This window comes from Strongylocentrotus purpuratus, unplaced genomic scaffold (assembly GCF_000002235.5).
Source record: "Strongylocentrotus purpuratus isolate Spur 01 unplaced genomic scaffold, Spur_5.0 spur5_scaffold_5, whole genome shotgun sequence".
Lineage (NCBI taxonomy): Eukaryota > Metazoa > Echinodermata > Echinoidea > Camarodonta > Strongylocentrotidae > Strongylocentrotus > Strongylocentrotus purpuratus.
Window position 1 is genome coordinate 34,510,548 of NW_022145611.1, and position 21,799 is coordinate 34,532,346.

General features: G+C 37.5%; 1 protein-coding gene across 1 annotated transcript; it reads left to right on the plus strand.

Moving 5' to 3' along the window:
* The first annotated feature begins 3,754 nt into the window (after nucleotides 1-3,754).
* On the plus strand, nucleotides 3,755-9,748 carry LOC577818 (tubulinyl-Tyr carboxypeptidase 1). The gene is made up of 9 exons (XM_778025.5): nucleotides 3,755-4,191; nucleotides 5,242-5,330; nucleotides 5,628-5,684; nucleotides 6,185-6,259; nucleotides 6,734-6,905; nucleotides 7,382-7,427; nucleotides 7,845-7,924; nucleotides 8,325-8,408; nucleotides 8,912-9,748. Exons 1-9 carry the CDS (start codon nucleotides 3,967-3,969, stop codon nucleotides 9,134-9,136), a joined length of 1,053 nt encoding a protein of 350 aa, XP_783118.3. The 5' UTR covers nucleotides 3,755-3,966; the 3' UTR covers nucleotides 9,137-9,748.
* Nucleotides 9,749-21,799: the final 12,051 nt, after the last annotated feature.

Consider the following 21,799-nt stretch of genomic DNA (forward strand, 5'->3'; position numbering starts at 1 on the left):
CAGGGTCCATACGGTCTCATTTCCATTATTACAAATATTTGGTGAACTAAAGATATCCCGAATTGACATTAGCCAACAGCTTTGTTCGTTGTTTACTAATTTTTTGTTTTCTTCAAAGGATTTATAGACAAGGTCATTTTCATCCAAACTTCGTATTCGTATCCAATATTTGAGTATGTGTATTGCAACTTGAATTAGTTGAGGATGCCTTCCAATTTCGGCTGAAACTACCAAATTTTTACATCACAGAATGTGTACTTTCTCAAAATTGTTTTTAAAATAAAGTCCTGTTTTCCCTGTTTCTATTTGAAGAATTTTCTTCATGTCTATTGCACTAGCATCCAAAATTTCTGATCCATAAAGCAAAATAGGTTGTATAGTTGCACCTGCATGGCATCTCTAACAAATACTTTATTTTCATTGTATAATGTTGTATTTTCAACAAACAAATCGGCTCGGGTAATCATGTAATGCATTTCGATTATACAGATCCCGTATTTATTTCCCGCTATATTCTTTTGTTTTTTGTTATGTTACTCGAATTCGTTATTCTATTCAATAAATAGCATTGTAAATGAGTTTGTGTCACACTGATTGACTTGTCTTATCCAGTCACAACATTACAGCTGTTTTGTATCTTTAACTTCGTTGTAACCAGTTGATGGGCCATGCAATCGGGTAATACAATCATTCAATCGTGCTTTTTTTTCTTCTCTGTTATAACATTCTTCAATGCATTATTATGTGGTACCAAGTGCGCCGGGGGGCTCCGAGCGGGCGATTGGTTGGGGGAGGGCAAGGGTGTCGATTTGTATCTGTGGTTGGGGGGATGATAGTTGCCAAAATATTTTCGGCAATGGATCAAAGCAACAAAGGGGTAGAAGCGTGTGGCAGGTTGCACCCCTCCCCAAGCGCGTAGCCAGGATTTAATTTTAGGGGGCGGTAGTAAGCAACCGAAGCGCGCTCCTTAGGGGATTGGGTGCAGGGAGGGCGGAAGCTTTGACGTTTCATTAAATTATTAGAGAAAGAAGACGATTCGATATACCCTTCTCGACTCTTATTCCTTCATGTTTGAATCAAGTCCCCCTTCCTCCGCACGTAGCGCGGAAGCTCTGACGTTACGTTAGATTATTAAAGAAAGAAGACGATTCGATGTGCCATTCTCGACTCTTAATCCTTGTCTGAATTTAGTTTCCCCCTCTCGCGCGAAGCGCGGAAGCTTTTACGTTTCAATGATTTATTACTCTTAATCCTTTTCTGTATTCATTTTTGCCCATCCAGCGCCGTTTCATTAAATTATTAGAGAAAGAAGACGATTTATTGCATCGTATCCTTGTCTGAATTCATTTTTCCCCCTCACGCGCGAAGCGCGGAAGTTTTGACGTTTCATTTGATTATTACTCTTAATTCTCGTCCGAAATCATTTTCACCCATCCCGCGCGTAGCGCGGAAGCTTTCACGTTTCATTAAATTTTTAGAAAGAGAAGATGATACGTTGTATCGTGTACTTAGACGTTTCATTTAATTATAACTCTCAATCCTAGTCTGAATTCAGTTGCCCACCTCCCGCGCAAAGCGCGGAATCTTTGACGTTTCACTAAATTATTAGAGAAAGAAGACGATTCGTTTTCTCACATGATGTATGTATTGAACGTTCGTTCGCAAATATTTGCATGCACAGCCCAAGACAGTGGTGGGTAGCATGTTATCTCCCGGCAGTGCTTGTCGCAATAGCTTCTGGAAAGGAATTGTATACTATACTGTTAGTGTTAACGGCCACTAATTTGGCCCATTAGTGACTATACAAAATGCTTTTCCTGGCTATTTGGGAATGTGTCAGTTTGCAACAGAAATGGAGAAACGCAAATTTTGTTGAAAATCATGTGATATCACGAACATTTATAAATCACTTGTATGAAATTGAAAATAATTCATGATTGGATTTTATTGGGGGGTTGAACCAACCAGTACGCCAGTGACATAGGCCTACATCAGCTTTTCAATAAAACAAAAATAATTTGTGACATAATAATCTTTATCCAAAAATGAAAATGTTTTAGGAAATATCAGCGGGGGCTAGGGTAGGGTAGGGTAGGGGGCTGTTCCCACAAATAAAAGAAAACAAAAGAAATGCAATAAATTATCAATAATTCATTGAATTCCCCCCGGTCCCAAACAGCGACCAAAAATTCTGTGTGTCCATGCCTTGTACCATAATCCTCTGTACGGCCATGCAGGAGGGGGAGGGGGAGGCAGATCCCCCTCTTTTTCAAGTACCCCAAAAGTGCCCTTTTGTATATAGGAAAAGTGCCCCTATTAATTTGTTTAAGTGACCCTTCCCCTTTCCACCTCTAGTAAGTGCCCCTTTTCAGGAACGAGAAGCGCCCCTTTTCACTTTTGATAAGCGCCCCCTTCACCTCTGATAATTGCCCTATTCAAATCTAAGAGGTGCCCCCTTTGCTTTGACGAGTGCCCCTCTTCTTTTGTAAGAAGAGCTTTTAATAATTACCCATTTTTAACCCGGATAACTTTTTAACTTTCCCTTTATTATTAGTGCCCCTTTTTCATTCTCATAAGTGTCTCTTTCATATATGGTCAGTGGCCCTTTTCAGATGCGATAAGTTTCCCTTTTCACCTCTGATGATTAACCTCTTAGCAATGATACGTGCCTCTTTTCCTTTCTAATAAGGAACCTATCCTTTTTCATAAATGCCCCTTTTCACTTCTAATAAAATGCCCCTATCAAAATCTGAAGGGTGCCTCTTTTCCGTCGACAATTCTCATAAGTGCCTTTTTTTTAAAAATCCCTAGTGATCGAGTGCCTCTCTTTTTAGGTGAAATAGTGCCCCATTTTTACCTTTGATAATTAGCCTTTGTACTTTGACACGTCATTGGTCCTTTTCTTTTCTAATCAGTGAGTGTCTTATCCCTTTCAAAAAGTGTCCCCTTTTCCTCTCATTAAACGTGCCCATAATTTCAAGCGACTAAGAGCAATTTTCCCCATGCAAAGCTCGCTCGCGATTTTATAATGATATTAACTATCGAAGGCCTTTTCAGTCTACTGTTATGAAAATGTGCTTAACCCCATCAGGATTGGGTTTTTCCTCTTTATAAGGTGTAAATTTTTCGCACTACGACCTCATAACTCTTAGAAATTTTCCTCGCTCGCTTTGCTCACTCGCAAATTAATTTTCAGACCATCACACCTAACTGCGAAGTATGATGCTTAATATGATTTATAAAGAGAAACAAATATTAAAATCATCCCTGATAATCATATAGGGGTATGTATCTAAAAACTGGTATATTTTCGCTTGAAGATTTCCCTTTGAAGGTGACCTTTTTCTCCAGGTGCTCCCCCCCCCCCCCCCCCCCCCCCCCCCCCCCCCCCCTCCCCTCGGCCTCCCCACTTTTGAAGTCGCTCCGCCGCCTCTGGGCATAAGCATAGTTATGCATGTTATAAACCCCTTTTTATTTGTGGAAACTACCAGCGTGATGATGAGTATTACCATGGAAGTATAATTGTCCACTATAAGCGATGAATAAAACTGTTGCCTGTTTTTTCCCTTTTTTTCTTTTGACTACACCATAGACTATCAATGAGATTGGAAAAAGAAAGAAAGAAATAATAATTTTACCAAGACATTAAAAGAAAGAGATGCGATGAAATTGGCAACAATAGTCAAATTTGACTAATAGCCATTATAATACCAAACGAACAACAACAACATCGTTTGATAATCTCGTGTGTAGTGAAGTCTCGCCACGGTTGGTTTCTCGTAACGACATGTAAACAACACTCGACTGCATACAGCTAGTTATCGCATTATCACGGATAAATCCCACAATATCTCAAGCTTATCACCCTGTGAAAGCTTTGCAAGCAATCAGATGGAATCCAGTAGTAGTCAGTACTCTCTCGGATACAATATGAATACAGCCACTTTATCGTAATAATAGAGAATTATGACTTCTAAATCAACGCCCGGTGCTGGAGACAAGAGCGACGATGAGGAGAATGAAAACGGCACCGCGGCCGCCGCGACCGGGGGAGTTCTATTTTATGTCAATAAAGACGGCTTTCCCATGACCCACCAAACATGCGAGAAAATGTTTAATCACTGTGCGAGGATTCATCCAGATAGAGAAAAGATGGTCGACAAAATTCAAGGGAGTAAAAACTTACCTAAGGTGAGGTGTTGCAACTTACATTTTTAATTTCGGACAGCTTAAAAAAAAGTTTGAAATAATTAATGAGAACTTAAGTTGGACGATAATCCGGCGCTTGTTCAGAAGCCTATCCAAAATTTGACCTGTAACTCCGGCGTGAAGATACCCTACTAAAACATACCAAAAATGAAGTAAATATTCATTAAATGTCCAAATAAAGATCATGAGTTAAAAGTCATTATGTTTATCCTTTTTCGTGTCAATTTTCTTTTTATTTTTGGAGTATTTTTCGGAATAACGTTATACTATACACTTTTTCACAGGTTTCACAGCAAACAGCTGCATAATACAAGTGCATACAGATTGTGGGTTGCGAGCGTGCACATCAGCTGTGCTGTGTGAAGTTAGCTTCGGAACAAGCGCCAATAATCCTTCATTACATTACATGTACTCAATACTCATCAGATTAAAACCTTCAGTCCCTCATCTGGGTATGAAACAGAAATAGCATATAATGAATAACATCAACTTCAGACTCTTAATTTTTATACCAAACTTGAACTCGTTTCACTGACTAAAGTCGGAGACTGAAGTAGAATTAGATAGAATACTATTATTACTATTACACTATGGTGTGATTATGCAATGCAGTCAGCATGTGCTTTTTTGGTACAGAATTCTAATTTGTCATTACAATTTACAAATCAAAATTTTAAAATCAGAGTTCAGTTTGCATTAGACCGAAGTTTCTGTCTCTTTCATTCGTTAGCCTCTGATTTGGGTAGCCAAATAGAGATGAGACGACCCTACCCAAATCAGAGGCTAATGAACGAAAGGGACAGAAACTTCGGTCCAAGTTTGCATTCACTAGGCACTAGTGAAACTTAGGTTTATTTTCGTTTCCCGTTCTGACATATCTGGGAAAGAAAGACAAAATCTGTCTGATTGAGACATCTTTGATTTTTGAATATTTGAGTCTTTCCTTGAGGGATTTGATGGTGCCAACCGTCATGTGTAATGATATTATGTAAGAAGCTATTTATACGATTGTTCTTCTCATTTGTGCTGTAGGTTCCAGTCCCTTCGGCTCCTGCTGTGCACCTTTACCAGTCTGTTGGAGCAAGATTAGAAGCTATCCAGGACTATATGAAAGAATTGCAGTATCCTTCTGTATAATAAAATTGAAATATTCATCAAAATATGGAACTATCGTAGTTCTATTCACAACAAATAATTATGATGCTTTTAAGTACCAAGGTAGATTTTCTACTTTGCATTTATGACTTGAACTATATCAAATCAATAGATATCCTTATAAGATTTATGTTGTGTGGTATATGTTGTTGATAATAATATTAATAAATGTAAGGAGCAATATGGCTTTGTTTCTTTGTTTCTTTAATGCTAAAAAAATCATATAATTTTGCTTATAACCTTAACTGTATATATTTACTCAGATACAACCATACTGGTATGCAGTTTTATGAGATAAAAAAGAACAGGCCACTATCTGGGTAAGTATGTTCTGTGTAGGTACATGATGTTACAGGACTAAGTGTTCAATTGGTCTGGTTTTGTGATCAAAATCCTATTCAGCCATGAGATAAACATTTAAAAAGACCAACAAGAAGCCAAAATAGAAACACAAAATAGAAACACAAAGTTGTGAGTTATAACTATATGAAAAAATATATGTGTGGCATCAATCTTTAAACATAATGATTAGTAACTATGATGAAGAAAACATTAATGATTTTTAGAAATTTCTGTCTGTATTCAATGTAAGAGTATTCTCAAATGTATGCTTTCATTTCTAAATAGAATTATCTTAGTATCACTAGGATTCTGTTCCTACATTGTTAAATCTTTTAGAAACAGTGAAAATGTAGAGAACATTTTCTTGGTTTATAGGTTGATAATATTCATCCAAACAGTTTGGATTAAGATTTGAGGTTGAATCAATTGAAAAGAAATCCGATTGTGTACATCTTACTCTGTTTTTTCTTTCTTGCAGGTTAATGGATTCTGCCAAAGAAATGATCAGGGAGTCACTTCCCATCAAGTGTCTTGAAGCAGTCATTCTAGGAATGTATCCTTTCTCTACCATGATGCTATAGCATATTTAGTGAAACCTGCATATATTATAAAGACCATTCAAAGGCAGTTCTATTAACATTTTCAAAGTTCATTAAGAAAAGGACCCTTTTGTAACCAAAATAACAAACTAGTAACATGCTTATAGGTGTTTGTATACAATGTTTTAGTATATTTTCTGTAATCTTTTGGGGAAATTGCTAATATCTCTAGAACAAGCGTGCTATTCCGAACAAATCCTTTTGTACATGTATGTATTATCTTTTGGAAATGTGCATTATTGAAGACTTGTCCAATACAAAACATCCTGGCTTTGCAAAGAAGCAATATATTAGTTCATAAATAAAAGATCTATTCTCATTGATGTAAATTTTTTAAAAACCTAAATGGAAGATTTGATGGATGAAAAGGCATGCTTGTTTGATGATAACACTGATTTCTTTCCTTAACAAATCCATGTGTGTATCAGTTATTTGACCAATGGTACCCCGGGATTAGAGCGGTTTCCGATCAGCTTTAAGACTCAATTTCATGGTAACATTCACCGACATGTGGTACTTGGTTTGGTTCACAACTCACGGTATGGTGCTCTTGGTATGAGCAGGAGAGACGATCTCATGGATAAACCTCTAGAATTCAAGGTATTTTATATCTCTATTTTCATCTCTCTTTCTCTTCCTCTTCATTCCTTACCCTATTAACTCTCTTCCTCCCTGACCCCTATCTTTATTTCTCCTCTTCATCTTCCTATCTTTTTTTTTGCTGTCCCTCTTCATCTTTTGTGTGTGACCTCTCTTTCTCTCTGCGTTTGCCTTTTTCCTGATTTCTCTTTTTATTTTTCCTCCTTTTTTCAGTTTTTAAAATTTATTTTGTAATTGACTTCTCAAATGGATAAGTGTCATTCTTGAGTTGTATTAAATTAAGTTGTTGGTATGGCTAAGATTGAATACATAGTAAATTGCAGAGAATTCTATGGGGCAATTTTTTTCTTCAAATCAAAGACATTAAATGTGTTCTTTTGAATGCTATCAGAATGATCGAATGAATTCACAGCTATTGCAAATTCTGATGTTGCTTAATAATTAATGAAACAATTTTTTTCTCCTCTTTTAAATAGTCATTATCTGAGCTGATATTCAGCTATCAAGATGCGTATAAGAAATGTAAGTATCATCCATATTACACGCTTATATGTATTATAATTTCTTTGATGATGAATCAATCACTTAGTTCTTTTGTATCACATTCAATGGTAACATTAATATTGTTAAAAAAATTAATGCAGAAGCTGCAAATACTATATGTGCCTTCTTAAACCAATGTACCAGGTATTTAAGTGGTTTATTGGAGTTTTGCCATATAAATAAGAACAAAATATTATGAAATGTGTTTATGCCATCTAAATTAAACATAAGTTAACATATGTGATACAAAGAATCTACATTTCTGCCGTGTGTAATTGTCGTACATGTATATCGTTGTAGTCCTATCTCATCATTTGAATACATCTTGATTTAGAAGAAAAATCATCTACAAAATATATTATTGATATCAATCATTATTTCAATTTCCATCCCCAGATTGGCATGTAGTGAAGAAATTGAAGGTTGGATTACCAATAGCACATGATCCACATAGCTTTGAACAGATACATTGGCGGGTAAGTGTTTTACTTTAATCTCAGTTTTCTTCTTCTTAATTCTTCTTCCTCTTCTTCCTTTTCTTCTTACTTTTATTCCTCTTAATTTTCCTATTCTCTTTGATACTTGCCCTATTGCTTCTTCTTTATGCTAGAGATACAGTATAACAATCAATGTTTTTCTTCAAAATGATATTGCCTAAAGCTGAGATATCATTGCTGTCTCTCAATTTTTAGCTTAATTTGTGTCGACAAAAGATACCCCTCCTCCACAGACTTGAAGGAAATGATCTGAGTTTTATGTTTAACACATGGTCTAGCTTTGGATTCATTGGTTATATGTTAATCATGTAGTCACTCTATCTTTAGGTTTGGTTAATTTTCTGAGATGATCATTGTTTCTTTTCTTTCTACATTGTAGCATCTCTCTCTGAATATGTGGAAGATGAGCCATTCTGAAGCAAGCAAGGAGATTGACAAATATGCCAAAGATATGAGAGCATGTGTAAGTTATCACTCAGTATTTTGTGTTACATTTTTGTCAATGGACAATATCAATCGTGCAGAAATGAAATTAGATTATACACCCGATATTCTTATATGAAAGACGTACAACAATTGAATTCTTAGATTGTGATGGATTTTGATGCCATTTTGATGGATATTGTAACATTGCCATGAATTTAAGTCTTGTCTTGAAATTCAAGCTTGGTTTAATTTCATGTACAGGGTGTTGTAAAATTTGTAAAATACCTGGTTTTATATTTTGCTCTTAAGAAATGCATTTGGATAATGGAATGAGTTGCCAGCCATACTTGATTATTAATTAATCAATCAACCAATATACCACTAGTCAATCAATTCATGTATGGCGCCTTGAGCATCTCTTGGGGTGGATATGTGCACATTATAAATGTTGTTATTATTATTACTATTATTATTATTATTATTTGTATTATTATTATGGTGTCAGTCCGTCCTTCACACATCTATATTTTGTATTTACAGTACAAGTCAAGTCGCTCTGGACAGTCTAGCTATCAGTTTGTCCAGGAGACCAACCCCTACAACTCACCTCGAAGGAATCCTGTTCCTAGCAGCACTCCTAGGGTTAATAGATCATCGTCTCCTATCGTTGTCAGGGCAACGCAAGCAGGAGCTGATGGAAGTGATGATGATGGACCAGTAGTTGAGAAGAGGTTAACAGGTGGAGGATACGAAATTAGAATATGAAGCAGAGTCTGTAACTTTTTGTAATTTATTCCTGTGCATTACATTTATTTTATTCATGATAAGTATAAGGTAGACACATGGTGTAGAGATTTAAAGATATTGTTATGTTATAGATCTTGTATTTGTTGGTAGATTGATTAACAGTTTACCTAGAAATGAAAAACAAAGACATTCTATAGCTGGAAGAAAATATCATTTCAAAGATGAAGGTATATGTTTTCATAATACAATGTATGTGACATGTAGTAGGAGAGAGGGAGGGTAGGTCAGAGAGAGAGAGAGAGATATAGAGATTATAAAGGAATGAATGAGAGGAAGTAAAAGATGGAAGAAGGTAAAAACCTGAAAAGAGAGATGTAGTGAGGGAGAAGAGAGTGACAGACAGAGACATATTATTAGAGAAGATAGAAGAAGAGAGAGAGAGAGAGAGAGAGACAGCAGAGACGGAGACTGATATGCATCAATAGATATATGTTTAAATTTGTATTAAATATCATGCTAAAAGTAACCTTTTTGTTTCTTTCCAATGATCTTAATGTTATTAAACTCATGCATCTAATTAAATATTGCATGGGTCCATATGTATGTCTTTCAAGCTCAAAGCCACTTCGTTAAAAAAATAATCACTGCACATTAATACAAGTTTTTGATACTTTATAATATCACGTTTTCAGTTGAAAATTTGAAGTCAGTTTGAGGAAATTTGTATATCTTTCTAATCATTCATACTTTCAATTGTCACTTGTACTGACAAACCCAACAAATATACTATACTGTATTTTGATATGTCATTACCTTCAAAAGAATATTTATTGTCTTTCATATTAGATTTTAAAAAGGATATGTCAACTGTATGCAGCTGCAGTACTTTTTTATTCAGATGTACATGTATATCAACTTTATCCGTCCATTATTTGTGTGAATGCTGTATCAAGCATGTAAAGTTGTCTGGAATTTTTGTATTAAAAATGATCACCTCTTTACTGTGGATCACATGGTGTAGTGTTTGAGTCTCCCCAGGGCACTAATATCCTGTGGAAAGACATTGATCTATGTTTGCCACTCTCTACCCGTGTGTAGTAAATGGGTACATGGTAGGAATTTATTCCTAGAATGCTTTTAACGCCTTAGGGTAGCCGGGCTAAAGCCTGGGTAATATTACTACCTTGTAGGCATCTTGAGCATCCCCTGGGATGGAATTTAGCTGTTATTATTATCTTTAATTTTATTACCTTTATTACTTCCTGAAACCAAACCCTGACTGTAGGGAGCTTAGACAGGTTGTAGACCATTTACTTGTTCAGTGATTAAATGTCACACCATTTACAGGCTGTACCATTAAACCATTATTTTGTTTGTAAAAGTAGGTACAAATAAATACTTTACATTTTGTATTGGGTATTGTAGTATTGTATGTGACATATGGCTTTGAAGTATTTAAAAAAAAAGTGACCTTATGTCTAGATAAAATACTGAAACACTCTTTATTTTACTTACCATCAAAGTCTTTTAAAAGTTCCTACACTGGAAAGAAACAGAGGAAACTGAAGATAGTTGAAGAAAAGGTTGTTATTGATTATGTCCATGGTACTTTTTATTCACAGAGAACTTAAGATTGCATACGTATATGAATATAAATTTTATATGGAATGATATTTAATTGCAAAGTCAATTATGTATGTGTCCTAGCCTACATGTTTAGATTATACACGGTTTAAATGGGTTTCCCAATTTTTTTGTTTTTTCCCTTATTTTCTTTTTATTCAGAGGCCTGGATTCATGAAGGAGGTTTATGTAACCCATGGTGTAAATTAAAACCTCTTTGTGAATTCGAGCCAAATAAAATTTAATTTATACATTTTGGAACAGATCGTTCATTATTTTATTTTTCATAGCAAAATATATGTTTTATATTGTATTGAATATATTGATATGACACCTTCATGAACAGTGCCTTCCAAAGTAATGGCCAGTATCACCTTGTCTACTGCAGAATAATATTTGTTGTATTATTTTATGGGTGTTTATGAATGTTTAAGAGTGAAATAGGCGATAAATTATTGCTTCTTTAGTCAATGCAAGGAATGAGAGAAGGGTATCCTCCTTCAAAGTTACACTAAATGAGGAAACAGATTTTTTTTTTTTTTAATCCCTGTATATGTATATTTTCATTGAACTGAAATAAAGATGTATAATTTAAAAGCATTGATTGTCTATGTAGCGTATTTGATTAGTGTTTGAAGGGTTATACCATATGTATAACCTGCTTTCACATTAGTAGACTGTATGGGGTTCAATATGATTTACCATTTTTACTTTTATGGGAGCGAGAGAGGGAGGGGGTCAGTTTGCATGCATACAGGTTGCAATTATTCCATTTACTCTAATTAGTGATAATCTATACTTTATTTTATGAATATCGAGGAAGCTAGAATATCATGATAATTATCATGATTAAGAAAAATGGAGAATACCTCCAAAGTAATAAATACACATGTATCGTATTCATTAAAAGACATACAAAACTGCAGGGTACTACAGTACAATCAGTTAGGGGCCCTTTGGTTAATACATAGGAATTAGATGATATAAATTAGAGACAATAACACTTGGAGAAAATACAATCATTACTTTCGAACTATGAAAACATTTTAAAGAGCTGGATTGGTTTTGCTTTTGGCCAAGTGAAAATTAATTGAAATGAAAGGTTATGGCACTTTAAAAATTTCGCTGAAAACTCGTTGATTTTAATTGTTACGAGTTATCAATGAGGATACAAACATTCCCAATATTTCCCGTACAAAAAACTGTTATTTTTTCCCCAAAAATGCCGGTAGCCTTGTTTGTGCTTTAATGTATATTTCATTATGTTTTATGGAATAACCTATTTCATCTTCGTTGATTTCAAGAATCATAAGAAGATAGAAACGTCACATACATTTACAACGTTCTTGAATCAGTAAATTTGCTTGTTGGCAGTTTGGGGGATACCCCACCCCCCCCCCACCTCTTCCGGACAAAGACAAAAAGGTACCCGGTCCAAAACGATAATGCGTTGCTACAATAGGAACATTATTACTTAAAGGTAAAGACCAGTTATGGTCATGCGATTGCATTGTGAAAGAAATGTTGTGGAATCGATCAGAAAAGGTTGATCATCTATAGCATCTAGCATCTGCAAGGTTCTGGAACATCAAAATGATAAGAAATTTGGCCCATTCTTCGTAAAGTTACAAGCACTATACACAGAAAGATGTATATGGGACTACCCTATATCTCTCACAGACCATGAGAGAAACAAATTTACCAAATATATGAATTAGGCGGTTTCCCGGCAAATTTTTTATCATCATGTATTAGTCAAAACATATTCTTTCACATGATTGGTAATGAGAGCTTCCATTTCATTTTTTGAAATTGGGCCCGTTTCCAATACTGGTCTTTACCTTTAAGAGATATATATTTTTGTTTAAATGTTGATTTTGTCCCCACCTCCTTCAGATCTGTTATAAGATATCAAAACATAATCAAGTGAGAAAGATGTACATGAGGCGTTTAGTTTGTTTTCAACAATCAATTTTTTTTTTTGTCATTCTTTTCTAATAAAAAATATAAGAGCAATAAAAATACCGTACTGGTTTTATGATTGAGTGTTTAGCATTCTTGATATAAATTGTATACACGATATAACATTATACGAATATGAAATTTCAGTGCGATACGTTGTTCAGAACAGAGTACGTGCTATTTACAGTTTGTCCCTCCACCAAATAAAAAAAGGAAAAGAAAAAAGAAGGAGAAAAAAAATTAAACAAGTGGAATTCACTGGTACATGTACGGATGATTTCCATCTTGATATTGCTAAAAGCATATTACTTCTTGGAGGAGACAAATATTGATATTCATAGAGCACAATACTATTTGCGATTACACGGGGGGGGGGGGGTCATTCGTAAGTCCTTATAAATCGGCAGACAGTATCTTTTTGTTTATAATTCGAGCTCGAATCATATACGACTTTTCATCCTTCAAAATCTGTCTATAAATCATCACAATTTAGAGGTGCTCATTAAGAGCTGCTATATTGTCTCCTTGGAAATGACAAAGCGAAAGAGAGAGAGAAGGGGGAAGAGTATAGGGGTGGATGAGAGAGGGGAAGGGGAGGAGAGAGAGAGAGAGAGAGAAAGAGAGAGAGAGAGAGAGAGAGAGAGAGAGAGAGAGAGAGAGAGAGAGAGAGCAAGACGGGGGAGGAAAGGAACATGATAAGATGTTACGAACCCATCCAAACCTTCCCCAATCAATGACCCCCCCCCCCCCCCCTAGTTAAAAAATAGTAACAGTAGTTGATAGTAAAGCGCTACCTCCTGAAGAGAAATTCGTTACTTTTTTACTTGGCCAAATGAAGGAGCGGAGCTAGGAATTAGCGCACCCAGGCTAAACAATATAATTAAACTTCGCCCCACCCCATCATTCCGAACTCATCCGCTCAAAATCCCAAAATATTACCAACCATTAGATACGCATTTGCTTATGTGTCAACTTAGATACACAATACATGATTATTTGATTGTTTTGTGGAACATTTTAAGACAAATTATACTGAAGAAGACTTCTGATGTAGCACTTAAACACCTTTGGTGGTTGGGACGTCCAATATGAAGTTAGAAATTACATGTTGGTTATCCCCCTATTGATATAAATAATAATGGTGTCTATGGTTGTTTAACAGACCATCCATAACTTCGGGTTTTTGCTCCGAAACATAGCTCCATAAACTGATATAATCGAGACTCGTTTGTTGGAAATAATGTACGTAATTGCTTTTTCGACGACTGTAGTCTGTAGTTAATCACATTTTAAAGCACAGTGACAGTTTTTCCTTAAAATGGAAATGTAGTGCGTTATCAGAGTCATCATTGTTTCTAGAACATTCATACATAGACAGGAAAACAATCCTCTTGCTTATTATGACTCTTGATTATTTTCGTCATGATTTGATGGCGGGTCATTTCCTTCCGCTTTCTTTTTCTTCTTCTTCTTCTTATTCGACTTTGCATAGATACTCAGCATCTCGTCTTTATTTTCTCTATGTTTTCGTTCATGCTGGACAAGGTCGTAATCACATTCAAGCGTGACGCCACAAAAACGACAAATGCGCAGCTGTTTTGCGTGATTACGCTCATGGCTCCTCAAGTGAGCTTTGAAGTGAAACACATCGTCGCAGAATCGACAGTGATGATCCTTGTCAGTCCGGTGGCTTCTTTCGTGATTTCTCAGAGAAACGTTTAGATCGAACTCCTTGTAGCATATAGTGCATTGGTAGATCGTTTCAGTACCAATAAATTTGCCGCCCTTGAACTTGATTTTTCTTGCTTTTGATTCATCTTTTGGTTCATTTCCATGATGTTGAGGTGGCTCGTAAAATTCGAATACATTCTCACTTTGGGGAATGGCACTGGCGGCATTCAGAGAGGCAAACTGTGACTGTATCTGTCGTACACCTAAACCAGGACTGGGTATAGTGTTGTTGTTTGCTTCACATGCAGGAAAAACAGGAGATTGAGGTGACATTGGTCCATGGCCCGGATAAACCATTCTTGAGGAAGGCATGACTCTACATGTACTGTTGTTAAGTGGTATCTCTTGTGCAGCTAACGATTGCTGGTCATTCAGCAAGTCTACAAATGAGAATTTGCTCAGGTTCTTTTTGGAAGGCATTGTTGGATCGTTCGGTAAAAGTACGGTACGTTCGCTGTCAAGACTATGTGAGCTGGAAGGAGATATGGCATCTTGTGACGATCCTGTACTTGTGGATCTTGATAAAGAAAAAACAGAGAGTGGCGGTTGTGAGGGGCTATACGGAGACGTTGGAGAACGGTCAAAGTTCTGTAGACGATCTCCTTTTCCATTCTCTTTAGAGACGTATTGAAATGCACTTGGTGATGCATTCATATTCAGAGAGTATTCCGGTGGTTTCTTGAATGCATCACTTGGAGTTGGATTGAGAAACGGCAATATACCTGTATAAGGCATAGCCGCAGGAAGTGGCGATTGCGGTTCAGTCATTGTCACTGTGTGCATGGGTGGAGATGGACTGTAAATGTCAGTAGGCGACGGCCCAGGGCCAAACATGGGAATAGCATACAGCAATCCCGACATTGGCGGCTGTACATAAGGCAATGCCAGTGGACTTACAAGCGGCCGGGACCCGCTGGAATATTGGGACGTTTGTAAACCATGAGATGGTGGCGACATGGGCGCTTCAAGATGAGGTTTGCGGCCGGTAATCGTTTTATTTTTTAGTTCAGATATTGGACTTTGGCTGATTTTGTCGGTTGGAGAAAGTCTATGACCAGACAAAGCAGAAAACAGTATCGGTCGTTCCCCTGTAGGTGGTGATAATGGGCTTGTTAGTACAGAGGTGTTCTGAGGAATTGAATATTGCTTACTGAGAGATTTTGGAGAATCCACCTTTAAGGCAGAACCTTGACTTTGAGGTTCGCTTGGACTAGCAAGCTTTGATTCAGGACGTCCAGGTCTAAAATATGGAATGGACAACATCACTGGCCGTCGTGTCTCGATGTTTTCTGATTCGTCGCTATCCGGCGTCGGAACACTTTCTGGCGCAATCAACATCGTTTGCCTTTCAGGTAACAGATTAGTCATTGGATTTGGGGCTGTGCCTACTTTAAGTGCATCTGAGAACATTCGATGGTGTTGTGCCCATGGAACTGCTGTATTTGATGGTCGGAAGAATCTTGCATCGTCTTCTTCCTCCACCCCCTCCTCATCCTCCTCCTCCTCCTCCTCATAACACAGAGGGACAACTGTATCAACTTCTGTTGCATATTGCGGAGGTTGCTGTACGCTACTCATTTGAATTACATCAGGATAAACATTGGCAGGGAATCGCCTTCTTGGAATCGCTTGAGCATTCTGATAATGCCTACTCTCCGTTTTGTTACGAGTCAATGAACTAACCATGAGATTCTCCTCCCCCTGGAGGCTATGAGACTGAACTGTAGTAATTAAATCTGGCCTTGAAATGACAGTTTTCCTTTTCCTACCCCTAGCTGACATTGTATTTTTGCCACCTCGTTCGTTACCCTGCTCGTAAAACCTTTCGTCACCTCGCTCGTCACACCTTTCGTCACCACGTTCGTCACCCCGTTCGTCACCCCGCTCGTCACCCGCTCGCCACCCCGCTCGTCACCCTTTGCCGAAACTGCTCTTTTATACAGCGCCTATATTACATAGTAATGTTCTTCAGAAATATTAGTCAATGATCGATATCTCTTTTGTTTGTTTTTTGTTTTTGTTCGGTTGGTCCTCCAATGTCAAGATTTTGCAAAACAGCTAACAAACAATAATTGTGCGTATCCGTATCCGTGAAGATCCCATGAGAATAGCAGTCGTATTGCAATGTGAATGAGTCTTGCTGCTGTTGTCTTGAAGGCCCTGTCGTTCGATTCCCAAGCAAAAGTCATTCCATCTCTGCTTTACCTGTCGATTGTGACCTAATGCAAAGATACAAATAGATTTAAAAAATAATCAATGAATGTTTTCAGTATAGGAATATCTTTTATACTTACTAAGTAAACTAAGATTTTCTTTTGCTCTATTTTATTTTACATTTTACATTTTTGACATTAATTTATTTTCATTCACTCCAGTAGAAAATTAATCTTCCAGGTTATATATATATATATATATATAAAATAAGAAGCAAATACAAATTATTCTTCCAAGTGATTGTTGTTGTTTTGCTTCTTTATAGTGCTGTTTAGCAAAAGGCCTACTTGGAATTCTTTTGCAAGTCCTGCTTTACTATCAGACAGACTATTAAAGAGCAAACGATTGAATTGTATTTGAATCATCAAAAGGTTAACGATAACATAACGAATCACAATTAGATACACATTGAACTGATAATTATTGGCCATATTCGCCTTTAGACATACGAGACATGCATTTTTATCTTAACATATTGTGTATGTCATTTTCTTTGAATTAACTAAAATGGGGAAAACGGAATACTGGTAACTCCACCAATACTCTAAATAAATCATAGTAAACGCCAGTTATATCCCTAGATAAAGTTTTCCCTTTTTTCAGAAAGAGATGTTATAACCCCTCCTCACCACTCCCCCCCCCCCCCCCCCAAGGAGCTCAAAGACTTCGTGTAGAAGGCTAACTATAGAGCAAAGTGTTCCATTGGCCACCCTTCCCCATCCATCACCTTTAGTTCATCAAAACCATGATTAAAACGGTGATTAAAGAATATGTTACAGAAAGATATTTTTTAGAAAAAAATCATAGATGTAAACGAGCCAACGTGGAATTGGCATAATGGTTTACCATTTATGGCCGGAAAAGCAAGACCATCAGCTTTCTTGCAAGTCACCTTCAAAACCTTAAACACGAGTCATATTGATGATGTGATGAAACCTTTCAAGTTTCATTTTTTGTTATGGTTGGCCCAATGTTTCTCCTAACCGACAGACAAAAAGGTCATCATCATTTCTGTACCAATGCAATACTAATAATTAAGTAGATATAAACACCATGTTAAAGGGATAGTTGAGTTCTGTTGCAGAGGGCGCTACACAATTTTTTTCGGTGAAAAACTGAGTGTCAAATTTGAAAGAACATACAATTTAAATGACAACATCATTCAGAGACGGATAAAATATCCATAAATATTTCTAATAGTTGTGTACCACCACAAATATTAAATAATTTGAAAAAGCCGTTGAAAAAACGAAATAGCACCTTTAACCAGGCGCGGATCCAGGGGGGGGGGGGGCCGAGCGGGCCTTGCCCCCCCCCCCGCAAAAAAAAAAAAAAAAAAAAAAAAAAAAAAAAAAGAAGAAAGGAAAAGAAGGGAAAGGGAAAAAGGAGAAAAAGGGAAAGAAAGAAGAGGAAGAAGAAAAGAAAAGGGGGAAGAAGGAGATCAGGGGGCGAAAGGGCCTTGCCTCCCAGGCTGTTCCCCCCCCCCCCCCATCAAAAAAAAATAAGAGAGAAGGAAGGAAAGGGAAAGAAAAAAGGAAAAGAGGAGATACTGGCGTACTGATAGAGGGGGGGGGGGGGCTTGGGGGAAATCAAATTCAAACGTGGTTTATTTCTAATTCCACAACGGTGGATTACAAATAATGCTGAAATGACATAATTTCCGAAATTTTTCCTCACTTTTTAGTAAATTATACGTTTGTATGTGTTTGTTGAAAAATGACAAATTCCTAAATTTACAACCAGGCAAAAAATATGATTCTTGAGATTCGTACATGTCAGGGCCCGAGGTACGGCGGGGATCGAGAACCTCGAGCTCCCCCCCCCCCCCCTCCCCCACTTTTCTTGACAAAGTATATTAAAGAGAAATAAAATAGAATGAGAGCAAGAAAGTGAGAATAGTTAACTGCCAGTGTTAACAAAATAATGAGGCATCAAAATATGCTCATCTGACCTTTATTAAACGCCTAAAACCCCTGAGCTTCCGGGGCCGGCTCCGCCGCCTCGACCCCACCAGGGGCCCTAAGGCGGGCCCCTGAATTCTTATCTGATCGTAATTTATTGCCTTAAACCCCTGGGCCCGTATTCAATAAACTTCTAAGACATTTTTCTTAAGTCTAAGAAAATGTCTAAGAATTTGTCTAGGTTAAGAAAGTTGCCTTAGCCGTATTCTAAACACGTAAAGCAGTTTGTCTTAGCTAAGACGAAAGATAAGACAAATTCTTAGACCCGATGACGTCATGTTGGAAAGTTGATGTGGTCGACTCGAGCGAATTAATTGCAACTCGATTTGCCTATGTAATTTGCGTGTTAAAATAAAAATCGCACCGCACGAAAATTATACACTAACATGTATGGGAGAGCGTAAGGGAGGAACGATGCTCACATAATTATTTCGGGATTGACCAACTGACACTAAAACAGTCTAGTCAAGACCACCTGAGGCTAGATCTAACATCCACTGTAGGCTTTTTATACTTTTCTGTCAAACAACTCCGAGGAGCCCAACCGGGCTTACTTATTATGTCGCAGCACCGCAGGGTCTGTGAGTATGAAGGGAGCGCCGTCGCTAGCCGGCCGACCAGCGCTAGCATTGGATTTGGAGCTACCCTTTCATTGTTTTACATCGTCTACTGTTATGATATGGCCTAAAATTAATCAAATGGCTAGATGTAACCTTTATCAGATTCATACTATAACAAATTTTGTCTCACCTAATATTATGCCGATTGCACATTATTCCCTGTTTCCATACTTTAGCGCCAAAGACTAATAAAGTAAGAGACGGTTTCTTTATATACGACAGCCATGTCATGATTTAGTGTTATGCATGTGCTATACTACTCGTTTTTTGTGTACAAACAAACATACATAAGTACAAGTACACAGAGCCTATGGCGCTCCTGCGCGCTGCGCCGTCGACGCTGTATACGCGCGCGAAGCTTACGTTGTTATATAGGTCAACTGATAACCTGCGCTCGCGCTGCATGCATTGTTTTTATTCCATTTGATCGAAATCCGAAGCGGTTGCTTGCAGCATCACTGAGCTGCCGGTGCCAAAGCCCCATTTAAGCATCCTCATAGTATGCTTAAATATAGGGTAGATTTCTTACTTATCTTAGATATCTCGATTGTATTAGAATACGACATGCTACTTAAGTCCTTTTTCTTAGATAAAATCTAAGAATCCTTCTTAATCTTAAGGCAAATTTCTTAAGTCCCCATTGCTGTTATAGAATACGATTTTTGGCTAAGATTTTTTCTTAGCCAAAATTTAAGAAAAAGTACTTAGATTTCATGCTTAAGAAGTTTATTGAATACGGGCCCTGAGCTTGCGGGGTCGGACAAGGTATCAAGATGTGTTTATCTGACCACAGGCGCGTAGCCAAGGGGGAGGGGGCGGCGGTCCCCCCTCCAATCGGAAGAGGACGTATAGGAAGAAAAAGGAGCAGACAAAGAACATCTTTGAAATTCAGACAAGGATTAAGAGTATAGAGAACGGTACAACGCATCGTTTTCTTTCTCTAATAATAAAACGTCAAAGCCTCGCGCAGGAGGGGAGGGGGGGGGGGGGGGGGGGACTGAATTCAGACGAAGATTCAGAGGCGAGAACGGTAATACGAATCTTTAATGATTTAATGAAACGTAATATAGCTTCTGCGCTTCGCGCGGGATGGAGGGGAAACTAAATTCCGATGAGGTTTATTTTCGAGAACGGTACAATGAATCGTCTTCTTCTCTAACGATTAAATGAAGATTAAAAGCTTCCGCGCTTTGCGCGAGAGGGGGGGGGGAACCTGAATTCAGACGAGGATTAAGAGTCAATAACTGTACAACGAATCGTCATTTTTCTCTAATGATTTAATGCAACGTAGAAGCTTCCGCGCTAGGCGCAGGAGGGGGAGGGGGGGGGGGGACTGATTTTAGACAAGGATTAAGAGTCGAAAACTGTACAACGAATAGTTTTCTTTCTCTAATGATTTATTGAAACGTAAAAGCTTCCGCCCTTCGCGCGGGAGGGGGGAAACTAAAATCAGACGAGAATTATTTTCGAGAACGGTACAACGAATCGTCTTCTTTCTCTAATAATATAATGAAACTTCAAAGCCTGGGAGGGGGTAACTCGCCCCCCCCCTTCACCGACCCCCCCCCCCGCCCCCGCATGACGTCACTGTTGGTCGCCATTACGTACCAATATTTGGCTCGCATAATTTCAAATTTGGGCCCCCCCCCCCTAAGAAATCCTGGATCCGCGCCTGCCTTTTACGTCGTATTTCAGCCAATGCCGATGATGGATTTTGTGTTGGCATTCTCGTGCTGCTTATATTACGCACAACCAGCCGGCCCATGTATTGTTATTATTAATTAAATAATAAATTAACGGTCACCGTATTTTTTTTAAAGTGGAGCTGAACTGGTATGGGATGATCGTATTGGCTAAATTTCACACATTTTGGGGTCTAAAATTACCTTCATAGCAATTTTAGGTTCTGAAAGGGCATTAGCAATGTCAAGAGCAATAACCATGCACTTTAAAGTGCTGTCTGAAAATAGAACTCAACTATCCCTTTAACCCACTTCATGATGCAGATACTGTTTATTCTATTTCTTCTGAGTAAGAATCACGTCGGCTATATCAATGATAACAGTTACAATCATTGGATTACTCATTAAATCAAGGTTAACAAACTTCCTATTTAAAATGTTTATCTTATTTACATATTAATTGATACCTCTCTCATCAATGAATACAGCACGGAGTGAGTATCCATAAGGCATTAACAAAAACCGTTTCCTGATGAATACCAAAGGGTCCAAAGCATTATAGAGAGATCAAAAATAATTATTATATTACTGTTATCAGTATCGATAAGTAGCCAATAAAACTTAACCTACTCGAAAGATTCTATTTTTATTATCTGTATCATAATGAGTTTGTCAAATAATGATATGGGCGGGGCTGCACATGTAGTTGGGGACATAATATGTCAATAAATTCATAGTCGGGTGGCACCGAATCTATTGTAGGTGAATGACGAGGGCCACAACCTCGATCTTTATCGGGCAGAAGGGGGGGGGGGTAATGAGGTTCGTAGATTAAAAAAAATGATGAATGACTAGTGGCACGATTTAAATAGGAAAATGTAAGAGTGC

Excerpts from the sequence above, each read along its gene's own strand:
- LOC577818 (XM_778025.5), top strand. The coding sequence starts at position 3,967 with ATGACTTCTAAATCAACGCCCGGTGCTGGAGACAAGAGCGACGATGAG. Across the intron at positions 4,192-5,241 it reads GGAGTAAAAACTTACCTAAG|GTTCCAGTCCCTTCGGCTCC; the intron begins GTGAGGTGTTGC and ends TTTGTGCTGTAG. Across the intron at positions 7,428-7,844 it reads TCAAGATGCGTATAAGAAAT|ATTGGCATGTAGTGAAGAAA; the intron begins GTAAGTATCATC and ends TTCCATCCCCAG.